Consider the following 20,047-nt stretch of genomic DNA (forward strand, 5'->3'; position numbering starts at 1 on the left):
TTGTATTATTGTAGTCACATAAGCAGACACTCAGAAGAGGCTGAGACCACACTTACCTAAATTGTCTCTTCTTTGGAGGAAAAATGCTAGTTAAACAACAGAAGGTAACACCTCACATCCATGTGGAAAAAACCCGGGATTATGTAGAGCAAGTCCGAGCCGGATCAAAAGCAAATCATCACTTTGTGCCAAACTAGAAATTGCCACAGCCTATTTCCTTCCTTCAGTCAGACATCTGAGAAATTCTATCAGGATTAAGTTTGCTATTTTTGTTTACTAAGAGGAAATTGCTTTTTACCCATACTGTTTTCCATTAGGAATATCTCTGCTGCTTCTCGATTATGTGTCTCATGGATTTAATATATGCACAATTGTCATATTTTGACAATATTAGAGAAGAATGTTTCCCTTTGAAATCAACGGAAACAATTTTAATTTCTCTTATAAGAATTCTAAAAGGTCACTGATTTTGTCTTTTAAATCCTAATTGATTTGGCTTTTATATCACAGGAAGAAATGTATTTAGTTTTTATGAACAATTTGTTAGGAAATGTTATTTCGCCTGCTTACAATTATAAGTGAGGTTTTGTTCTCTGCTATTTTCTAAAAGGTCAACATTTTAAACAAAACAAGCTTGCACTGAGAAATATTTCCATATTATGGGCTCTTGAAAAATTTATTTTTCATGCAGTGCATCTGATCGCTACTTTAAAGCGGATGCATTTACCAGAAGTCACTCTTCTATCAAAACAAGGTAAAGTGTGGCTAGGTGAAGGCACTCTTTCTGGGAACCATAAATTTGGTCAACCACACAAATGAAAATGTACACTAAATATTCACACTTTCATTTCTAAATAAGGATTTTAATATCCATAATGTTGAGAACCATGGTTTGATGTATGGAAGAGACAAATTCAAGGTAATAAAAATACTAAATAGAAGACAACATACCTCTAAGTATCAGCGCTTGGCTGAAAAAAAAAAAAAAAGATTTAAACATGAAAACATCACTTACTTTATTTTGGGCTCCCAAAGTCAAAAGTAAGCTTAGAACTATATTCAATCTAACCACAGATATTTACTTTATTCAATGCAATAATTCAGTAACAAAAGCCCCACTGTAGTGTTAGACAGTCTGTATTTTACATCATTTTATAGCTATTGAGATTTCCAATTTCACTTTCAAACACAACCCACGCGAGAGACTATAAATTAATAATTTTGCTTCTTTGGAAAAGTACTATTGTGACATTTGCTCATTTTCGCAGATAGCACAAGGGAAAAATAAGGAAAGATACCTATCAAACCCAAAGTTGAATTTTTGACAGAACTAAAGAACAAAAACCCAGTCTTTGAAATTAAAAAGGTATTGGTCTTGGGATGCTGCCACCAGCTTGGGTTAGGACGCTGACTGACCCTGTTTCCTTGCCTCTCTACTGGTTTTCCTTTCCATTAGAGAAGGATCCAGGTAATCAGCCAGACTGGGTGGCTTTGACTCTTCTCATTCTTCCCTAGTCTCTTCCTTGTTACTTGGACAAAAATACCCAGTTCACAATGAGAAGCTGCCTACTTGAGGGGTAGAGGTTATATAATCAAAATCCTTCCTTCCAAAGCACTCTATGGTCTAGTTAAAATTTGTTTTCAGCATTTCTCAACAAGGATATTCCTTGGGATAACAAGAGATTTGGTAGGTGAAAAGAACTCCTGCTTAGACTACAACTTACTATCTCAGGATTTCATGTCTTTAAGTATCAGGCAGTTCTCAAGAAACTGATGGGTATTGAGGAAGGATTCCAAAGATGTCCCTGATGCCTGATTAGGGGAGCTGGGCAACTAAGTACCATCTAACTCTGCAGTGCCTGCATCAGGAACGCAGAGGGGAATGCGGAGAGGAAGGCACCTCTACGTGCAGCACTGCAACAGGAGCCTCTGGCGGAGAATAAAACGTTCTTAATGGTAGCTGAGGAACGAGACAAGCTCGCAGCCGTTAATATCAACTCGATAGAACATTCAATGGATTCCCCATCCAGGTTGTGTAATGGTGACCTAGATCTAGATTTGTTAGGAATGTCCATCTATATCCATAGATCATCACTATTAAACAACCGTGAGCTTGACAGGCAAAAACAAAAGGACTATAAACATACTGTGTTTTTCTGGGTGCTCCCATGTCAGGAAATCATTTTCTCTTTGGCTCAATGAGCAACATTTTATTCAATGTTAGAGACAATAGTTACTCAGTTCCTCTGTTGATGGAAACAGAATTGAGATTTCTGTGCATACATGGAACCATGAGATGAATACAGTCCCACATACCAAGGGACACAAAGCATAGAAAATAATTCCAAAATTTCAACATAACCAAGCTACTTTTACAACTTTAGGATGAGAGTACAGTAAAATCCTTGGGGCTCTGCGAAGCTGAGAACAGTGGGGTCTAGATCAAGTTACTGAATTATTTTACCTTGACATAATCAGTGCAAAGCAGTGGGAAACTTTTGAGGCTCTTCAATGACAAGAGACGATGAGGAGTGAAATATTTTCAAGAAATGGCCTTACTTCTTTATAAAATGTAAACCAATAAAGCTCAAATTTAGAAAGGTTCTCTTGGATAACTTGTGTATTATGGATGTGGATATGGATAGAAGTTTCAGGTAACTGTTAGGTGAATGTTTTTCCATTAATCTTTAAAACCGGTACAATTAGTTAATTGTAGTATTTCCACATTTTGGGTGGAAATACAGAAAAAAATGACCAAAGGATTTGAACCTTTCTCATTTGAATTTATTAACAAATATTCCCAGGGCTATCGGTCAATTGCTCATTATTTTCAGTACCCTCTGACTTTGCAAAATATTTTAAGATATACTGGCTCTAGTGACATCAGGAAAATTTTTTTCTCAAAATCTATTTGATAAGCTTTCATCTGGTTAAAAGGTCAGCACTTCAAGAAGTAGGAATTTGACAGAGCCGACTGAGCACATCTCAGCTACATCTCTTACAGAAAGATGCTCTTGTCTGGGCACAGCAGGTATGCACCACACTAATGACCACTGGAGCTTACAAGGGATTAATTTTTCTTCTTCCTTTTGATTTATATTATTATATACATCCTAAATTTTAGGGCTCAGGCTTTACACATCATTCAGTTTCTTAGCGTGGCTTACTTAATCTGAACTTTTGAACCTCAGATGAGGAACCTGGACTGAGGTTAGGAGTTTGTAATGAAACCTGAAACTAAGCCAGTGTTCCCTGGTTTCAGGCTCATTGTTGAGGTCTTCATAACTTCAGGGCATAGGAAGCATGTTTCTGGCACATTTCAGAAATCTGTTTTTGTTTTTTGGGTTTGTTTTTTTTTTTTAAAGGCAAGTCTGCTGTGTGCATAAATGACACCTTGGGTATAGCTATCCTGCAGTCGCAAAACCAGCAATCCTCAAGAATCCCTTCTTGTGCTACTTCCCAGGTCCTAATTTTCCTTCTGCACCTTCGTCCGTAGTTTAGCAAGTTCTTCTTCTAAACTTTTAATATGTTCCTTCAGGGTGGCCTTGTCTTGCTGGGCTTTCTGACTGGCTTGGCTTCGAGCTTCTTCAATCTTCCTTTCATACCACTTTTCCATCTGGGTAGAAACAGCCTCAAAAAAATACTGAGTAATCTCCAGAGCCTGGGAGGTGTCTCGAACATGAGGGGCAGTCTGCTCACTGCCTGCTGCTGGTGGGGGCGGCCCACAGGTGTTGCTGGGTGCCGGCTGCTGAGTCCGGTGCCTCGTCTGCCCGCTTTTCCCAGACTTCTTGGTTTGGGTGCCTCTGTCAACACAGGGCCCAGCCTGCTGATCACATTTGGTTGCTTCTTTCAAGGGTACCAAGGCTGTCTGTACCTTGACGTTCCTCAGTCGGGAGCCTGTGCAGTCTGAGGAAGACAGCTCCTGCTGGAGTCTGTGGGGAACAGTGGAGCTGAAGGCCTTTTCCTTGGGCCTAACCACCTGAGGAGAACTGTCAGAAGCTGCTACCGGACCTGCAGTGACCACTGATTGATCCATACCTAGTTTCAGAAGGAAAATAAAACCACATTCACACAGTCATGTGGCTCTGGGTCGGCATTTCAGAGTCCTGGTAATCCTTTAAACCATCAGCTACCACCCAACCACCCAAGCAACCCAACTGCCAACCACCATGTGTCCTCCCCTACCACTTACCCCTGATGACCATTTTGGCTTGTCAGGGCTTTCATGATAACCTTGTTAATCACACTGGCGGCATCTGAGCCAAAAAAGGTGCTGGCCTTTCTTTTAGACAGTTTCAATTTACCTTAGAAAGCTCTGGGTACCATTTTGGATTGCTAAGGATGACCCAGCTCGTCAAGTGCCTGCAGAATGACTGGGCATGTATTGATGAGAATAAATATGCCCCTCCCCTAATTGATGGGCCTTTCCCAGGCCATGGCACCAGTTACTAGTCCTTGAGCCAAGCTCCAATTTGGAGAGGTGGTCAAATCCTCTATACTCAGAGCTCCAGCCAAGCTCTTTAACTAGACCTATCACAAACAAGGTGCCCAGGATCTCCCCAATGTCCCAGGCACAAAAAAGATAAAACCACAGTCCCAGAAGTGGTTTATAATAACATAATGCATTCGACATATCAAAATTCCTCACAGAGGCCTAGTTACAAAGGCTCTAAATGTCCTCAAAATTACCATTGAGTATAATTACTGTAGGCTAATGAAAAGACACTTTGGTTGAAAGATCTCTTTATCTAGCACCGGGGACAGCTTCATTATATGATCTGCTATTTATGGAGGTTTTACACAGTTGGACAAAGGTAAAAGGCTGATCAAAGGGAAGAAAGGAGGGCAGCCCCAGTGGCTCAGTGGTTTAGCACTACCTTCAGCCCAGGGAGTGATCCTGGAGACCCGGGATCGAGTCCCGCGTCAGGCTCCCTGTGTGGAGCCTGCTTCTCCCTCTGCCTGTGTCTCTGCCTCTCTCTCTCTCTCTCTCTCTCTCTCTCTCTGTCTCTCTCTCTCATGAATAAATAAATAAAATCTTAAGAAAAAAAAAAAGAGAGAGAAACACAAGGGCCAGGGCAAGAGCCCTGCTGAAGAGACAGATGTTCATTCATCACTCTTCATCTTTGGGGCCCACTCTGACAGCACAGACATACCTGAAACACTGCTATCACCAGTCACCAATTCTTTTATTCCTTCATTCAAATGTTTGAATGCTTAAATGGGAGCGCTTTATTACCTTATAGGAACAGAATGTACACCAGTAAGCAAAATAACTCCTTGAACCTACAGAGTTTACAATCCAGTGTTTTCCACAGCCCTATACTATGGGATGCCTCTGGATGTAGCTGAGAACAATATCTGGGGGATGGAATGGCTCTCATCGCACATGTGTTACCTGTAGAGGACTCGCAAGTAGATGGTGTGGATTTGGTCCTAGAGGCCCTAGAATCTCCAGAAAGCTTCAGCTCCAGATTCTGAATCTTTAACATGCACCAGGTTTTTAATTCATCCACTAATGACATCTATTAAAAAAAAAACCCACATAAATGATCAGGTGAATCTGACATGTGGTATATGGATTACAGCATCATGATTAGACTTTTCAATTACGATAGTTCAAGATATCATCTTGACAAGCCTAGAAGTTGTGGATTACCTCGCCCTCCCAAAAGCCACACAGCCGTCTCTGCTCGCTTGCCCTCTGTAGACCGGAATTCACCTGGCACCAAACCCAATCGTTTCAATAATCTTTGAATGACTTAGGGCAAGGGACACCTTGAATACCCAATGCTTCCCGAATCTTACAAATCAAGAATTTCTGGCTTCCTAGGAGCATGAACTCTTGTACACTCAACAAGTACTCATTTATGTCTATTGTCTGAGGTAGACAGACTCCCCAGGGGCAGGAACCAAAGCCGGCTCACAGCAGAACAGTGCCCAACAAATGCACAACGCATAGAAGTGATCCAAAGCAGAGACCACATTTTCCCCAGAGTGTTCTTTAAACGGTTCAGTCTCCATCTATTACCAGAATATTCAACAACAAATGAACTGGACTACATGTTCTATCTTCATTTCAGAGTTATAAAAAGGATATGGTACATGACACAAATGCTTTTCTGGGTTCTTGGCCTCTGGGTATTCAGTGATGGATCTGCGTCTTAACTCAGTGGAGATGGATCTGAGTCTTAACTCAGTGGAGATGTGTAGTCAGTACCCAGGTAAGAACAGATCCTGGTTCTCACCTGTCGTTTCTCTCCCTCGTGCTTCTCTGCGTCTGAGTGCTGCTGCAGGCGGTTCAGGCACTCCGTCCTTTCTGCTGAGAGCCGCTCAACCATCAGCTTGTCCAGAACACGCATCTAGAAGTCAAGGGGCAAAGAGCATAGGACTGAGATGATCTAAGGATGGGGCTCTGCGAGACCAAGCAGGGGCCAGAAAGAATAGAAGCAAGCCTCAACTTCTCCTTTCATCTAGTTTCATCTAGTATTCATTGGACTCTAGTTTTTTCCAATCCCTGAGCATGTTTCTGTGTAGTCAAGGCTTCTTTTTCTCATTGTGGATGTCCTACGGGATTGAAGAGATGAAACACAATAAATCTACAACTTGAGCCAATGCAGACCTTGTACACAGGGGTATTTTTGTAGGTCTCAGAACATTATTTCCAAGACTATCACTGAAAGGGAAAACTGTATCTAAATGTTTGGAGCTATACATGATTTTAATTACCCTTTCAATTTTTAACACCCTTCACTTAAATGTTAGTGACTGCCTGTGAGGTAGTGAAAGAAGCTGAATTGCTCAGGGCTTTTATCCAGTGTTAGTAATCAAAACAAGTGTGAAGAAAGGTGGGGAGGCAAGTTCAGAGAAAGTGTTTCAGAGAATGAATGGCTGCCCCTTCTTAATGATGTCCTCCTGGGTCCCCCATCATCTTGACATTTGCCCCAGGGCCCTAACAGCCAGGAAAGCCAGACTTTCACTGCATTGACAAGGTCCAAACAAGGGAAAGGAACATTGCTACCAGGGACCAGCCCACAAGGGCTCACTGCTGAGCTCCTCTCCTGGGAGAGACAAGCATGATGTTCCACACTCAGATGGACAAAACACAAACAAAAAGAAGAATCATTCTGGAGAAGTGATGAGGGCTCACTGGTGAGCTCTTCTCCTGTCAGGGACACACAGGATGTTCAAAAGAAAAAAATGCAGCAGCAGTTCTGGAGATGTGGTAAGCACCTGTGTTCTGTTTCTTCATCCCTCATGTTTTTCTGTGAACCGCTCTCCTGTTTTATAAGATTGGCCTCCTCCGTTACCTCCTCATCCTCTGTCAAGAGCAACCCATGTTGATACACAGCTTTGTTCCAGGGCATGGCTGATTGATTCAGGCATGAGCACCAGACTCACGCCACACCAGAGTCCTTTACCTGTGATTAGGGATGAGGACTAAGAGTCTCCACCCCCATCTGTCACCCTTCTTGAACTGAAGTGAGGTCCTTGAGAAGGTCCACCATTTATCTAATACACTTCTCTCTGGGCTTAGGCTAGTTGAAGTGGCTTTTATTTGTAAAACAGTCTTAACTAATATATTAGGGCAGTAGGAAAGATTTCTTAAACAGGCTTTCCATTAGTAAAAATAGCAAATAAACCTAAAATGTTGTACTTCACCAATAAACAAGGAAATAAGAATTAAAGATCATCCTTAAAAAAAAAAAAAAGATCATCCTTAATTTGGCAAAAACTTTAAAAATGGTAACATTAATTATGGCAAAGATTTGTGATAGAGACTCGATTTATATCCTATCTGACTGTTGGATATAAATTTGTACAACCTGGGGCACCTGGGAGGCTCAGTGGTTGAGTGTTTGCCTTTGGCTCAGATCATGATTCCCAGGTCCTCGGATCATGAGGATCATGATCACAGGGAGCCTGCTTCTCTCTCTACCTCAGTCTCCACCTCTGTCTCTGTGTCTCTCATGAATAACATTATTCTTAAACTTTGAACCCAATTATCCTAACTCTGAGCAAATAACTTGAAAAGCAAACATTTATGCACATAAATGTTCATCATAGTATTACTTATAAGAGTGAAGAGCTATAAGTGACTTTATTTTTTTTAAAAGATTTATTTATTTATTTATTCGTGATAGAATGAGAGAGAGAGAGAGAGAGAGAGAGGCAGAGACACAGGAGGAGGGAGAAGCAGGCTCCATGCCGGGAGCCCGATGTGGGACTCCATCCCGGGTCTCCAGGATGGCGCCCTGGGCCAAAGGCAGGCGCTAAACCGCTGAGCCACCCAGGGATCCCCTATAAGTGACTTTAAAGTCTAACAAAAAGGAATGGTTAAATAAGCTGTTGTATTAATATGCTAGAATATTGTGAAGCAAAGGACACGGGAAAGTGCACAGGATGTCAAATTAGGTGAAAAAAGCTGGAAGCAAAAATATGTAACCTAAGGTCTCACCTAGTATTCATCAAACTCTAACTTTGCATAATCCCTGACCATGTTTGTGTAGTCAAGGTTTCTTTCTCTCATTAGTGAAAGTCCTAAGGTGTTGAAGAGATGGAACACACAGTAAATCTACAAGTTGAGCCAACACAGATCTAGTATTAGGGTAACCTAAGGTGTAACTTAGGGCAGTGGGCGGGGGGAATGGGCAAACTAGGTGATAGGGATTAAGGAATGAACTTGTTGGGATGAGCACTGGGTGATGTATGAAATTGTTGAATCTCTATATTGTACAGCTGAAATATAACACTGTGTGTTAACTATACTGGAAGCAAAAATAAAATAAACCATGTACTAGATAAAAACAAATTTATGCGTAGCTTTATTTATTTTTTTTAATGTGTAGCTTTATATACAGAAGAGTACTTTGCCACTAAGTAGCACACTGAAACTCAATATGTCTAAAATAATACTAAATTTAGACATAAGCTACAAAGATGACAAGGGCTCTTCGGGTCCAAGATGGTGAGGCAGGAAAACCTTGTAATCTCCTACACAGACACACCAAATCTATACTTATTTATAGAGCAATTCCTCCTAAAGACCTGGGGGATGACTGAGCAATATCTGCACCACAAAAGAACAGCAAGGAAGACAGAGCCACAGTAGCAAAGGGAACCCCCCACCAACACTGTGAACTGTAGTGGAGATAGAACTGAGGGCATGTTCTTCTGCCCATTCTTCTGCCCTAGTGTACAGAAGAAGAGCCAGGATATAAAAGGGCAACTAGAGTACAAAGGATCCAGCCCTAGAACCCTGCCAAATATCAAGGGAGCCACTGAACTCTCCCCAGGTCAGAAGGGCTAGTGAGCACCATGGTCTCTCTTCCTCCCCAGCTTGATGCCACAGATGGGAGCAGGGCCTGGGCACCACCGCCATCCTGTCACCTCAATGAGCCCTGCCCTAACCCACACTGGGCCTTTCTGCCCTGCCAAGGCAGCCTGGGCGTGGTACACACTTGAATATCTTCGGTCAGTGCTCACTGACATGGGTGCAAAGTGTCTCGAACACTCCAGGCCCATGTCACTTCAACACCAAATGACTTGCCAGGGCACACTCAACGCAGAGTCCCCTTTGGCTCTAGACAATGTGCTGGGGTGCACCCTGTGCAGAGCACCTCAGAACACATCAGCGTGCACCCACTTCACCTCTGCGGAGGCCTCTGGCACAGAAGGCCCCAGCGCTGCCCCAAACTCACCCACTCCAGCTCGGGCCATCCTCTGATACAGGCCCAGTGCGGAGAGTCTGGAGACCCCTAGGCCACAGCAGCCACAGTTCTACCAGCCAGCCAAAGTCCCCAAGCATACACACTCTAACAGGGGATAACCGGACACAAGAATGTTCCTTCAAGCTGTTCTGCTTAATTTGTAGAAACAAGCTTAGAAAGTCAAGCAAAATGAGACGAAGGAATAAGCTTCAAACAAGAGAACAAGACAAAACTTCAGAAAAAAGAACTAAATGAAACAGAAATAACTAATTTACCTGATAAGAGTTCAAAGTAATGGTCTTAAAGATGCTCACCAGCTGCAAAGAAGGAGAAGAACTCAGAATTTCAAGGAAGAGACAGAAAATATAAAAAGAACCAATCAGAGTTGAAGAATATAGTAACTCAAAAAGAAAAATACAATAGAGGGGGATCCCTGGGTGGCGCAGTGGTTTAGCGCCTGTCTTTGGCCCAGGGTGCGATCCTGGAGACCCGGGATCGAATCCCACGTCAGGCTCCCGGTGCATGGAGCCTGCTTCTCCCTCTGCCTGTGTCTCTGCCTCTCTTTCTCTCTGTGACTATCATAAATAAATAAAATTTAAAAAAAAAAAAAAAAGAAAAATACAATAGAGGAAATCAACAGAATAGAGGATGAAGAATGGGTCTGGAATCTGGAAGATGAGGTAATGGAAAGCACCCAAACTGATCAGTAAGAAGAAAAAAAAAGAATTAAAAAAAAATAATGATAGCCTAAGAGATCTGACAACTGCAAACAAACATTTGCATTATAGGAATCCCAGAAGGAGGGGAGATGGAAAAGAGAACAGAAAACTTATTTGAAGGGAGAGCTGAAAACTCCCTTTAGCTGGAGAAGGACACAGACATCTGGGTTCAAGAAGCACAGAGAGTTCTGAACAAAATGAAAATGAAATGTAAGATGACTAAAATCCTATAAAGCACATTTTCTGACCACAAAGGTATGAAATTAGAAATCAATGACAAGAAAAATAACTGGGAAAAGCATAAACACATAGAGCTAAACAGCCTGCTACTAAACAACCAATGGATCAACCAAGAAAAAAAGGAGACAAATGAAAATGAAAACAATAGTCCAAAATCTTTGGGATGCGGAGAAAGCAGTTCTAAGAGAGGAATTTAGGTAATATGGGCCTACCTCAAGAAACAAACAAAATCTCAAAACAATCCAACCTTATACCTTAAGGAACTACAAGAAGAAAAAGTCCAAAGCTGGAAGAAAATAGCATCAGAAGAAATAAATGAATCAGAGACTAAATAAAAATAGAAAAGATCAGTGAAACCAAGAGCTAGTTCTTTGAAAAGAAAACTGATAAACCCGTAGCCAGAAACAAGGAAAAAAAAAGAGGGGGTGGGGGTGGGGGCGGATAGCCCAGGTGGCTCAGCTCAGTGGTTTAGCGCCGCCTTCAGCCCAGGGCCTGATCCTGGAGACCCAGGATCAAGCCCCACGTTGGGCTCCCTGCATGGAGCCTGCTTCTCTCTCTGCCTGTGTCTCTGCCTCTCTCTCTCTGTCTCTCATGAATAAATAAAATCTTTTAAAAAAACGAAAAAAAAGGGGGATTCAAATAAAATCAGAAGTGAAAGAAGAGAAGTAACAACTGACACCACAGAAATACAAATAATTATAAGAAACTACTACAAAAAATTATGTATTAACAAACTGGAATAGGTAAATTCCTAGAAACATACAGTTTTCCAAAACTGAATCAGGAAGAAATAGAAAAATTACTAAATTTACTAACAATGAAACTGAATTGGTAATCAACTCCCAACAAACAAAAGTCCAGGACCAAAAGCATTCGCAGGTAAATTCCACCAAACATTTAAAGAAGAGTTGGGATGGGGAGTGGCTCAGTTAGTTAAGCATCTGCTCAGGTCGTAATCTCAGGGTCCTGGGATCAAGTCTCATATCAGGCTCCCTGCTCAGAGGAGAGTTTGTTTCTCTCTTCCCTCTGCCCCTCCTCCCTGCTCATGCACGTGCGTGCTCTTCCTCACCCTTGCTCTTGCTCTTTCTCTAATAAATTTACAAATAAAATAAAGAGTTAATACCTATCCTTCCCAAACTATTCCAAAAATAGAAGAGGAAGGAAAGCTTCCAAATATCCTCCAGAAGGCCAGCATTAACCTGAGACCAAAACCAGACAAAGATGCTACAAAAAAGACAAAACTACAGATCAATATCTGTAATGGATATAAATGGAAAAAGCCTTAACAGAATATTAGCAAACTTCATCCAACAATACTTCAAGAGGATCAATCACCACAATCAAGTGGGATTTATTCTGGGGATAAAAGAATGGTTCGATATCCACAAAAATTAATCAATACAATATACTACTTTAGCAAAATAAAGGATAAAAATTATATGACCATTTCAATTGATGCAGAAAAAGTATTTGACAAAATTCAACAACAGTTCATGATAAAAAGTCTCAACAAACTGGGTCTACAGAAAATAAACCTCAACATAATAAAGGTTGTGTATGACAAACCCACAGCTTACATCATATTCAATGGTAAAAAAACAGCTTCTTTTATAAGATCAGGAACAAGACAAGGAGGTCCACTCTGACCACTTTTATTTGACTTAGTACTAGAAGTGTTAGCCACAGCTATCAGATAAGAAATAAAAGGCATCTCAATTGGTAAGGAGGAAGTACAACTGTCACTATTTGCAGATGACATGACACTATATATAGAAAAACCCTAAAGACTCCACCACAAAACTATCAGAATACATGAATTCAGTAAAGTTGCAGGATACAAAATTAATATACAGAAACCGGTTACATTTCTATATACCAATAATGAAGCAGAAGAGAAATTAAGAAAACAATTTCATTTACAATTGCACCAAAAAGAATAAAATACCTAGGAATAAACTTAACCAGGAAGGTGAAAGACTTACACTCTGAAAATATAAAGCCCTGATTAAAGAACTAAAGACACAATTGGAAAGTTGTGTCTTTGGACACAACTTGGAAAGTTGGAAAGTTTTCCAATAACTTGGAAAGTTATTCCATGCTCATGGATCGGAAACTCAATATTATTAAAATGTACACAATAGCCAAAGCAGTTCACAGATTCAACACAATCTCTATAAAAAGCCCAATAGCTCTTTCCACAGAACTAGAATAATTTTAAAATTTGAGGGACCCCTGGGTGGCTTAGTGGTTGAGCATCTGCCTTTGGTTCAGGGCGTGATCCCAGTCCCAGGATTGAGTCCCGCATCAGGCTCCCTGTGAGGAGCCTGCTTTTCCCTCTGCCTGTGTCTCTGCCTCTCTCTGTGTCTCTCATGAATAAATAAATAAAATCTTAAAAAAATTTTTTTTGAATAGAACTACAAAAGACCCTGAATAGCTAAAGCAATCTTATAAAGAAAAAGCTGCGGGCAGCCCAGGTGGCTCAGCGGTTTAGTGCCACCTTCAGCCCAGGGCGTGATCCTGGAGACCCAGGATCGAGTCCCATGTCAGGCTCCCTGCATGGAGCCTGCTTCTCCCTCTGCCTGGGTCTCTGCCTCTCTTTCTCTCTCTCTCTCTCTCTCTCTCTCATTAATAAATAAAAATAAAATCTTTAAAAAAAAAGAAAGAAAAAGCTGGATGAAATCTCGGATTTCAAGATATACCGCAAAGCTATAATAGTCCAGACAATATGGCACTCACACAAAAACAGACACAGAAATCAATGAAGAGGATAAAGAGCCCAGAAATAAACCAACACCTAAATGGTCAATCTATGAAAAAAGAGGCAGGAATATATGGGGGACAAGACAGTCTCTTCAATAAATGGTGCTGAGGAAACTGGACAGCTACATGCAAAAGGATGAAACTGGACCACTTTCTTACACCATACCAAAAAAATGAATTTAGAATAGATGAAAGACTTAAATGGAAGGCCTAAAACCATAAAACTTTTAGAAGAAAATAGAGGGAGTAATCTTTCTGCCATTAGCCTTAGAAACATTTTTCTAGATAGCTCTCCTCAGGCAAAGAAACAAGAGCAAAAATAAACTACAGGGATTACGCCAAAATAAAAAGCTTTTGCACACTGAGGAAACCATCAACAAGATAAAAGTGCAACCTACTGAATGAGAGAAGATACCTACGCGTGATATGCCCAATAAAGGGTTAATAATCAAAATATATAAATAACCTCTACAACAATAAACAATTTGATTTAAAAATGGGGGAAGGACCTGAATAGACATTTTTCCAAAGAAGACAGATGGCAGACATATAAAAGACATTCAACATCATTAATCAGGGAAATACAAATTAAAACCACAATGAGAAAAAAAAAAAAAACACAATGAGACGATCACCTCATGCCAGTCAGAAGAGCTAGTATCAAAAACATAAGAAATAAGTGTTGGCTAGGATGTGTAGAAAAAGGAACCCTCATACACTGTTGGTGGGAAATGTAAGTTGGTAAAACCACTGTGGAAAACGGTATGGAGGTTCCTCAAGAAGTTAAAAATAGAATTATCATATATGACCCAGTAATTCCACTACAGCGTATTTACCTGAAGAAAGCAAAAACACTAACTTGGAAAGACATATGCACTTCTGTGTTTATTACAGCATTATTTACAATAGTCAACATAGGGAAGCAGCTCAAGTATTCACTGAGAGATGAATGTATAAAGAACATATAGTGTGTATGGGGCGCCTGGGTGGCTCAGTTGGTTAAAAGTCTGACACTTGTTTTTGGCTCAGGTCATGAAATTGAGCCCTGAGTTAGGCTCACGCTTAGGGTGGAGTCTGCCTGGCCCCTTTCTCCCCCTGCTCGTGCATGCACATGTACTAATAAATAAGATCTTAAAAAAAAAAAAAAAAGATATGGTGTACACACACACCCACACACCCCATATGAAGTATTGCTCAGCCATAAAAAAGAGTATCTTGCCATTTGTGACAATATGGATGGACCTAGACGGTATTACACTAAATGAAATAAGTCAGAGATGAATACCATATGATTTCACTTATGTAGAATCTAAAAAAAAAAGCAAAAAAACAGAAACAGACCCATAAATACAGAGAACTGGTAGTTGCCAGGGAAGGGGTAGGTGAAATGGGTGAAGGGGAGTGGGAGGTACAGGTCTCCAGTTATGGAATGAATAGGTCATGAGGGTGAAAGGTAACATAACTACACTGGGTCGTGAGCATGGCATAACAGTGACTTGTCGAGTCATTATGTTGTATACCTGAAACTAATGTAACTGTGTCAACTATAGTTCAATTAATTATTTTCTAGGAAAATAGACCAAACCAGGAATGGAGGGGATCTCCAGGAAGTGTCACTATATTTCATATTTCTGTAATGTGGAATGTTTTTCCCAATTAATATGTGTTAGCCTATAAATTTTTAAAGTACTTTTTGCATTTAAACGTTTATATCCAAATAAATAAATAAATAAGTAAGTAAATAATTAATTAATAAAAATAATAAAAATAAAAGTCGATATCCGGGGATCCCTGGGTGGCTCAGTGGTTTAGCACCTGCCTTCGGCCCAGGGCATGATCCTGGAGACCCGGGATTGAGTCCCACGTCAGGCTCCCTGCATGAAGCCTGGTTCTCCCTCTGCCTGTGTCTCTGTCTCTGCCTGTGTCTCTGTCTCTCTCTCTCTCTCTGTGTGTCTATCATAAATAAACAAATAAAATCTTTAAAAAAAAAAGTCTATATCCACCATACATTTCTTATTACAAAGGGAAAATGTAACTTTGATGGAGAGAAAGGGTGATTACCAACTTAGCCAAGTGTCAGGATGTTTCATTAATAATAAATCTGATCATTACATGCCTCCCGATGTGATGTCATTTGAAGTTTACACCATTAACTATGAAATTTTCTTGCCAAAAAAATTTTTTAACCCAAACCTAAATAGGCATCTAGACACTAGTGGTTTCTCAAACGGAGGTGCATCAGCATCACTTGGAAGTCTTGTTAAGACATGATTACTAGATCCCATTCCCAGAGGTTTATTCACAATTAAGTAGATCTGGACTGAGGCCCAAGAATTTGCATCTCCCTGCCACCCTGCACACAACTGCGCAGATAATGTTGATGCTACTGGCAACAAGCAGGACATGCTGAGACCCACTGCTCTAGACCTAACAACATTCAGTTCACAGAAATACAGACAAAGGAACAAGTTGAGTAACCTCATGAAGAGACTATCAGGCAAATCCAGAACACTGAACATCCTCTATAGTAACAACTGGCCTGGACTTTTAAAAAAGTTAGTATCACAGGAATAAAGAAAAAAGCTGGAACAAGGAATCAGGCTATTGTAGATTAAAAAAACAAACAAACAGGAGACATAACATGAATGCACAAAAGAATCACTAGATGCTGAGCTGAGATTGAAAACAAAAACCAACTATAAAAAAATGTTTCAGAAGAACTTAGAATATCTGAATATGGATGGAATATTATGCAATTACTGTTAATTTTCTTATATTTAATAATGGTATTCTATTATGAAGAGGAAAGTTCTTATTCTCAGGTGATGAGCTCTCAAGTATTTAGAAGTGAGAGATCAGGATAGTCTCCAACTAAATCTCAAACAGTTCAGCAAGAGAAAAAAGTGTGAGAAACACATAGAGCCAATGTGGCAACCATATTAACAATTGGTTGAATCTAGGTGGAGGGTAAACAAGCATTCATTACACTATTTCAATGTTTTTCTTTGCTTCATTTGAAAATTTTCAAAGTAAAGACACCTATAGACATGATCGTTCTAATTGTGTGAGATGGGAAAGGGGTATATGGGATATAAAAGAAGACATAAAAGAAGAAAATAAACCCAAATATCAATAGTGACTTGTTGTCACTGTGGTGGGTGTCTCCATGATTTCTTTTCCTAATTTTCATATTTAAAAAATGCTCTATAATGGATATTACTTTTATAATCAGAGACAATTTAAATGTGATCTTAAAAAATTTTAATAAATGAGTTTGAAAGAAATCACAAGAGCAGGCCTCTTCCCTGTTGGCCTGTCTGACATGCTCAGGGCAGAGTCTAGAACAGAAGGACGTGCTGAGGGCTCTTTCCAAGTTCGTTTCCTGTCAGAACACCTGGACGTGAGAAGATGCACAACACACTGACCTGGTGCTGGGTCTTGTTCTCCATATGTCCCAGCTTTGTGTTCATTTTATCCTGAACTGACCCGAGCTCCGCTTTGATCTCCTCCACAGTTGCCTCCAACTGGTTCTCCAGCTTGTTGATTAGAGGTTCACATCGACACCCATTTATTGGTGCCTGATGGGAGAACAATAAAGGAATCAATCCGCTCAGTCGTTCCTTCAACAGATTGGTTTTGAGCGCCCATCCAGTGCCAGTCAGTATGCCAGGGGACACAGAGGATGCACGAGGCAGACTCATCCCTGGCATGACTTTGGGATGTCCAGTGGGCCAAGCTTTGGGAGCAACAAGCACTAACAAGATTCTGAGACACAGGGACACAGGGTTACACAGGGTCCTTGTCACTTTTATGCACCTGGGGCCTGGGGGCCTCAAGATTACCTAGTCACCTAACGATGGTACAGAAAGCTTTGTGACTACCTCTGTTTGTCTGGGCTTAAGCTACGGGGACGTGCCTGCAGCTTAGGTCAGGAGGGCCATCTGGTTTATCCTCAAAGCTCATGCCTTCCTAAGTCGTCAACACGGAAAGTGGATATTAGTCCCAGGAACAGTAATAAATAGACAGCCTTGCCCAAGGCCTACGGTCCCACGTCCGGACAGGGCTCGCTGGGTACCTGCATCACTTTCCCGTCCTTGCCCCGGTACAGCGTGTAGAGCTGGTACGCTCTGAACTCATGGGGAGGGGGCGGGGGTGAACATCGGTGCCTGGCTCTCTTTTTAGGATGGTTATGAGCATGCACGTTCTTCTGATGTCCAGGCTGTTGGTCTGCTGGTGGGGTGGGGTCAGAAAACGCTGACACCTGTGGGAGAGGAAGCGACAATACCCCTGAGCACTGTGACATCCGCAGGACTGACACCCAGCCAACCGCTCGCATCTCACCCACGTTTGGCCAAAGAACCCGCCTCGCTTTGTCTCGTGGCATTCCACTCTAAGCACCACATGTCAAAAGAAATACATCAGCACGCTAACCTTGTGTTTGAAGCTAGCCAGATTTAATTTCTGGGCTCTGGCTGCAAACCAGCAAGCCAAGTGAAGCGGCTTTTAGCTAGTGGGCATGACGCTATCCCAGGGCCCTCTGCCAACCCGTCTCCCAGCCCTCTCTCGGCTGCTTTCACGTGCCTCCTGACCTTGGGCCTTGACTTTCTCTGCCTGTTGTCCTTTGCTCTGGGCTCTGGGGAGGCAGACAGGAAATCTTCTCTAGCTTCTTCTTTTCTGGGTACAGCCTGTTCACTGCTGGGGGTGTCTCCTGCTGAGACACTTCCCTACAGAGGGGGAAAAAAAAAAGCCCAGAAACGAATTCTAATTGCATCCCTCTGCCTTTTTTCTGTAACGGTGTAAAATTCTGTTTTCAAGACTGCATCCACTAAAGGACCCGTGGGACTCTGAGCCAATGACAAATAGGGAACGCCGCTCGGTGGTCTAAACTGAAGACATTCTGTTTTACTAATCGGTTGAATATTTGGCTTTTGCTTTATTAGGTGCCAAACTAAATATCGTCTTGGATCTAATTCTATATTCTAGAGCTTCGGGGCCTACCACAAAGATCTTTTCAACATTAGAGATTTAAAAAAAATTTTTTTGCATTTCAACAACAACAACAAAAAAACATTCATTCTGGGGATCCCTGGGTGGCTCAGCAGTTTGGTGCCTGCCTTGGGCCCAGGGCATGGTCCTGGAGTCCCGGGATCGAGTCCCGGGATTGAGTCCCACATCGGGTTCTCTGCATGGAGCCTGCTTCTCCCTCTGCCCGTCTGTGTCTCTGCCTCTCTCTCAGTATGTCTCTCATGAATAAGTGAATAAAATCTTTAAAAAAAAATTCATTCTTAGAACTTGGCCCTCATAATTCATAATGGAGTAGGAGAAACATCTGAAATGAAAAAAACATCACATTTCCAATCCTCCTAAGAACTGTCACAAATTAATATATACAATACACCCACAGGACCTTAATCAGAGTCACAATGCCTTAACCCTGGAAACGGATAAGAAGATTTCAAAATAGAATAATGAGTACTTGGTATAAAAATCTTATGTGCCAAAAGTTGTCTTTGTAGCCTAGTCTTTTTCCTCCTGCGAGAGCTGCAAGGCAGGGGTCATTCCAGGGCTACGGCGTACGGCTGTGCGAGCTGTCCACTGTACAAGGGCACCGAGCAGAGGGAGCTGAAATCCAGCTCCGGCTCTCTTTATCTTGGGTGCCCCGAGCAGGGCCGGGCTGCCCAGGGGGCATCTTTTTCTAAACGTTCACCGAGGAATCACATGGGCTAGCACAGCCTCCGTCCATGCCCTAAGCAGAAAGGGAGGAGAAACCCTATGCCAGTGGTTGTCAAACTTTAGTCCACTTCAGAAGCCCCTGCGGGGCTTGTTCAAACACGGATTGCTGGGCCCCCTCCCGGGGCTTCTGATCCAGGGGGGCGTCTCAGATGAAGCCCCAAACTCTGCATTTTTAACAAGGTCCCAGATGACACAGTGGACACCACATTTTGAAAACCACCGCCCTATACCGTTAAGGGCACGGTGTCAGAGGCAGTGCTGTCCACACGGTGGTGACGAGGCCACAGACACAGGGGGCTAGAAGACACCCCCACACGAAGATCGGCAGCACAGGCCTAGGATCTGAAACCCCTGAAACCCCGGAGGAGTGGCGGACACGAAGCTGAAGAGAAAGCACTGGCAACGGTCTGAAGACCCCGGGGGAAGAGACAGACAGACGAGGGCCTGGCGGCAGGGGCAGCGAGGGGGGGGCATCCTCTGTAAGGGGGTGAGGATGGGGAGGGGCGGGAGGGCTACCCCCCACCTTGCCTTGCGCCACCTCATCTCTTGGCACAGACTGGGCTCTCCTCTCTTCCTTGAGCCTCTCTCTCTTTTTCCTCAGGCTTCGCCCACGACTGAAACGCAAGACCTGGAGGAGGCAAGAGGCATGGTTACCATCCAGTGGTGCGCGCAGATGGGCTCGACGTGCGGTCCTCGACCCGGTGCTCTGACCTCAGGAGCTCCCAGACTCGTCGGGGCACCACGGGTTCACGTCAAACAAGCTTCCAGACTGTCTGTGCCTCCCAGGCCTTGGGCTGGGCACCCAGAGGGAGCAGCACCTTCTCCCTGACGTCCAGGAGCGCACAGTCTAGGGCAGGAACCAGAGGCGCTCGTGTGCCAGGCCGCGGC

The 20,047-nt window shown here is 42.4% G+C and overlaps 1 protein-coding gene across 7 annotated transcripts in view; it reads right to left on the reverse strand.

Moving 5' to 3' along the window:
- Positions 1 to 896: 896 nt before the first annotated feature.
- ANKRD6 (ankyrin repeat domain 6) overlaps positions 897 to 20,047 on the reverse strand; it is a 198,535-nt gene continuing 179,384 nt past the window's right edge. For 6 of the 7 annotated variants that reach the window (XM_041769747.1, XM_041769744.1, XM_041769723.1 and 3 more), the window contains 7 exons: positions 19,683 to 19,787; positions 18,016 to 18,150; positions 17,502 to 17,687; positions 16,852 to 17,004; positions 6,246 to 6,359; positions 5,396 to 5,522; positions 897 to 4,038 (listed from right to left, as the gene is read on the reverse strand). In XM_041769747.1, coding sequence (XP_041625681.1) covers positions 3,467 to 4,038; positions 5,396 to 5,522; positions 6,246 to 6,359; positions 16,852 to 17,004; positions 17,502 to 17,687; positions 18,016 to 18,150; positions 19,683 to 19,787 — 1,392 coding nt within the window. In that variant the 3' untranslated portion in view covers positions 897 to 3,466. The remainder of the gene's footprint in view (positions 4,039 to 5,395; positions 5,523 to 6,245; positions 6,360 to 16,851; positions 17,005 to 17,501; positions 17,688 to 18,015; positions 18,151 to 19,682; positions 19,788 to 20,047) is intronic. The other variant, XM_041769745.1, reaches the window with a different exon arrangement.

This window comes from Vulpes lagopus, chromosome 1 (genome assembly GCF_018345385.1).
Source record: "Vulpes lagopus strain Blue_001 chromosome 1, ASM1834538v1, whole genome shotgun sequence".
Classification (NCBI taxonomy): Eukaryota; Metazoa; Chordata; class Mammalia; order Carnivora; family Canidae; genus Vulpes; species Vulpes lagopus.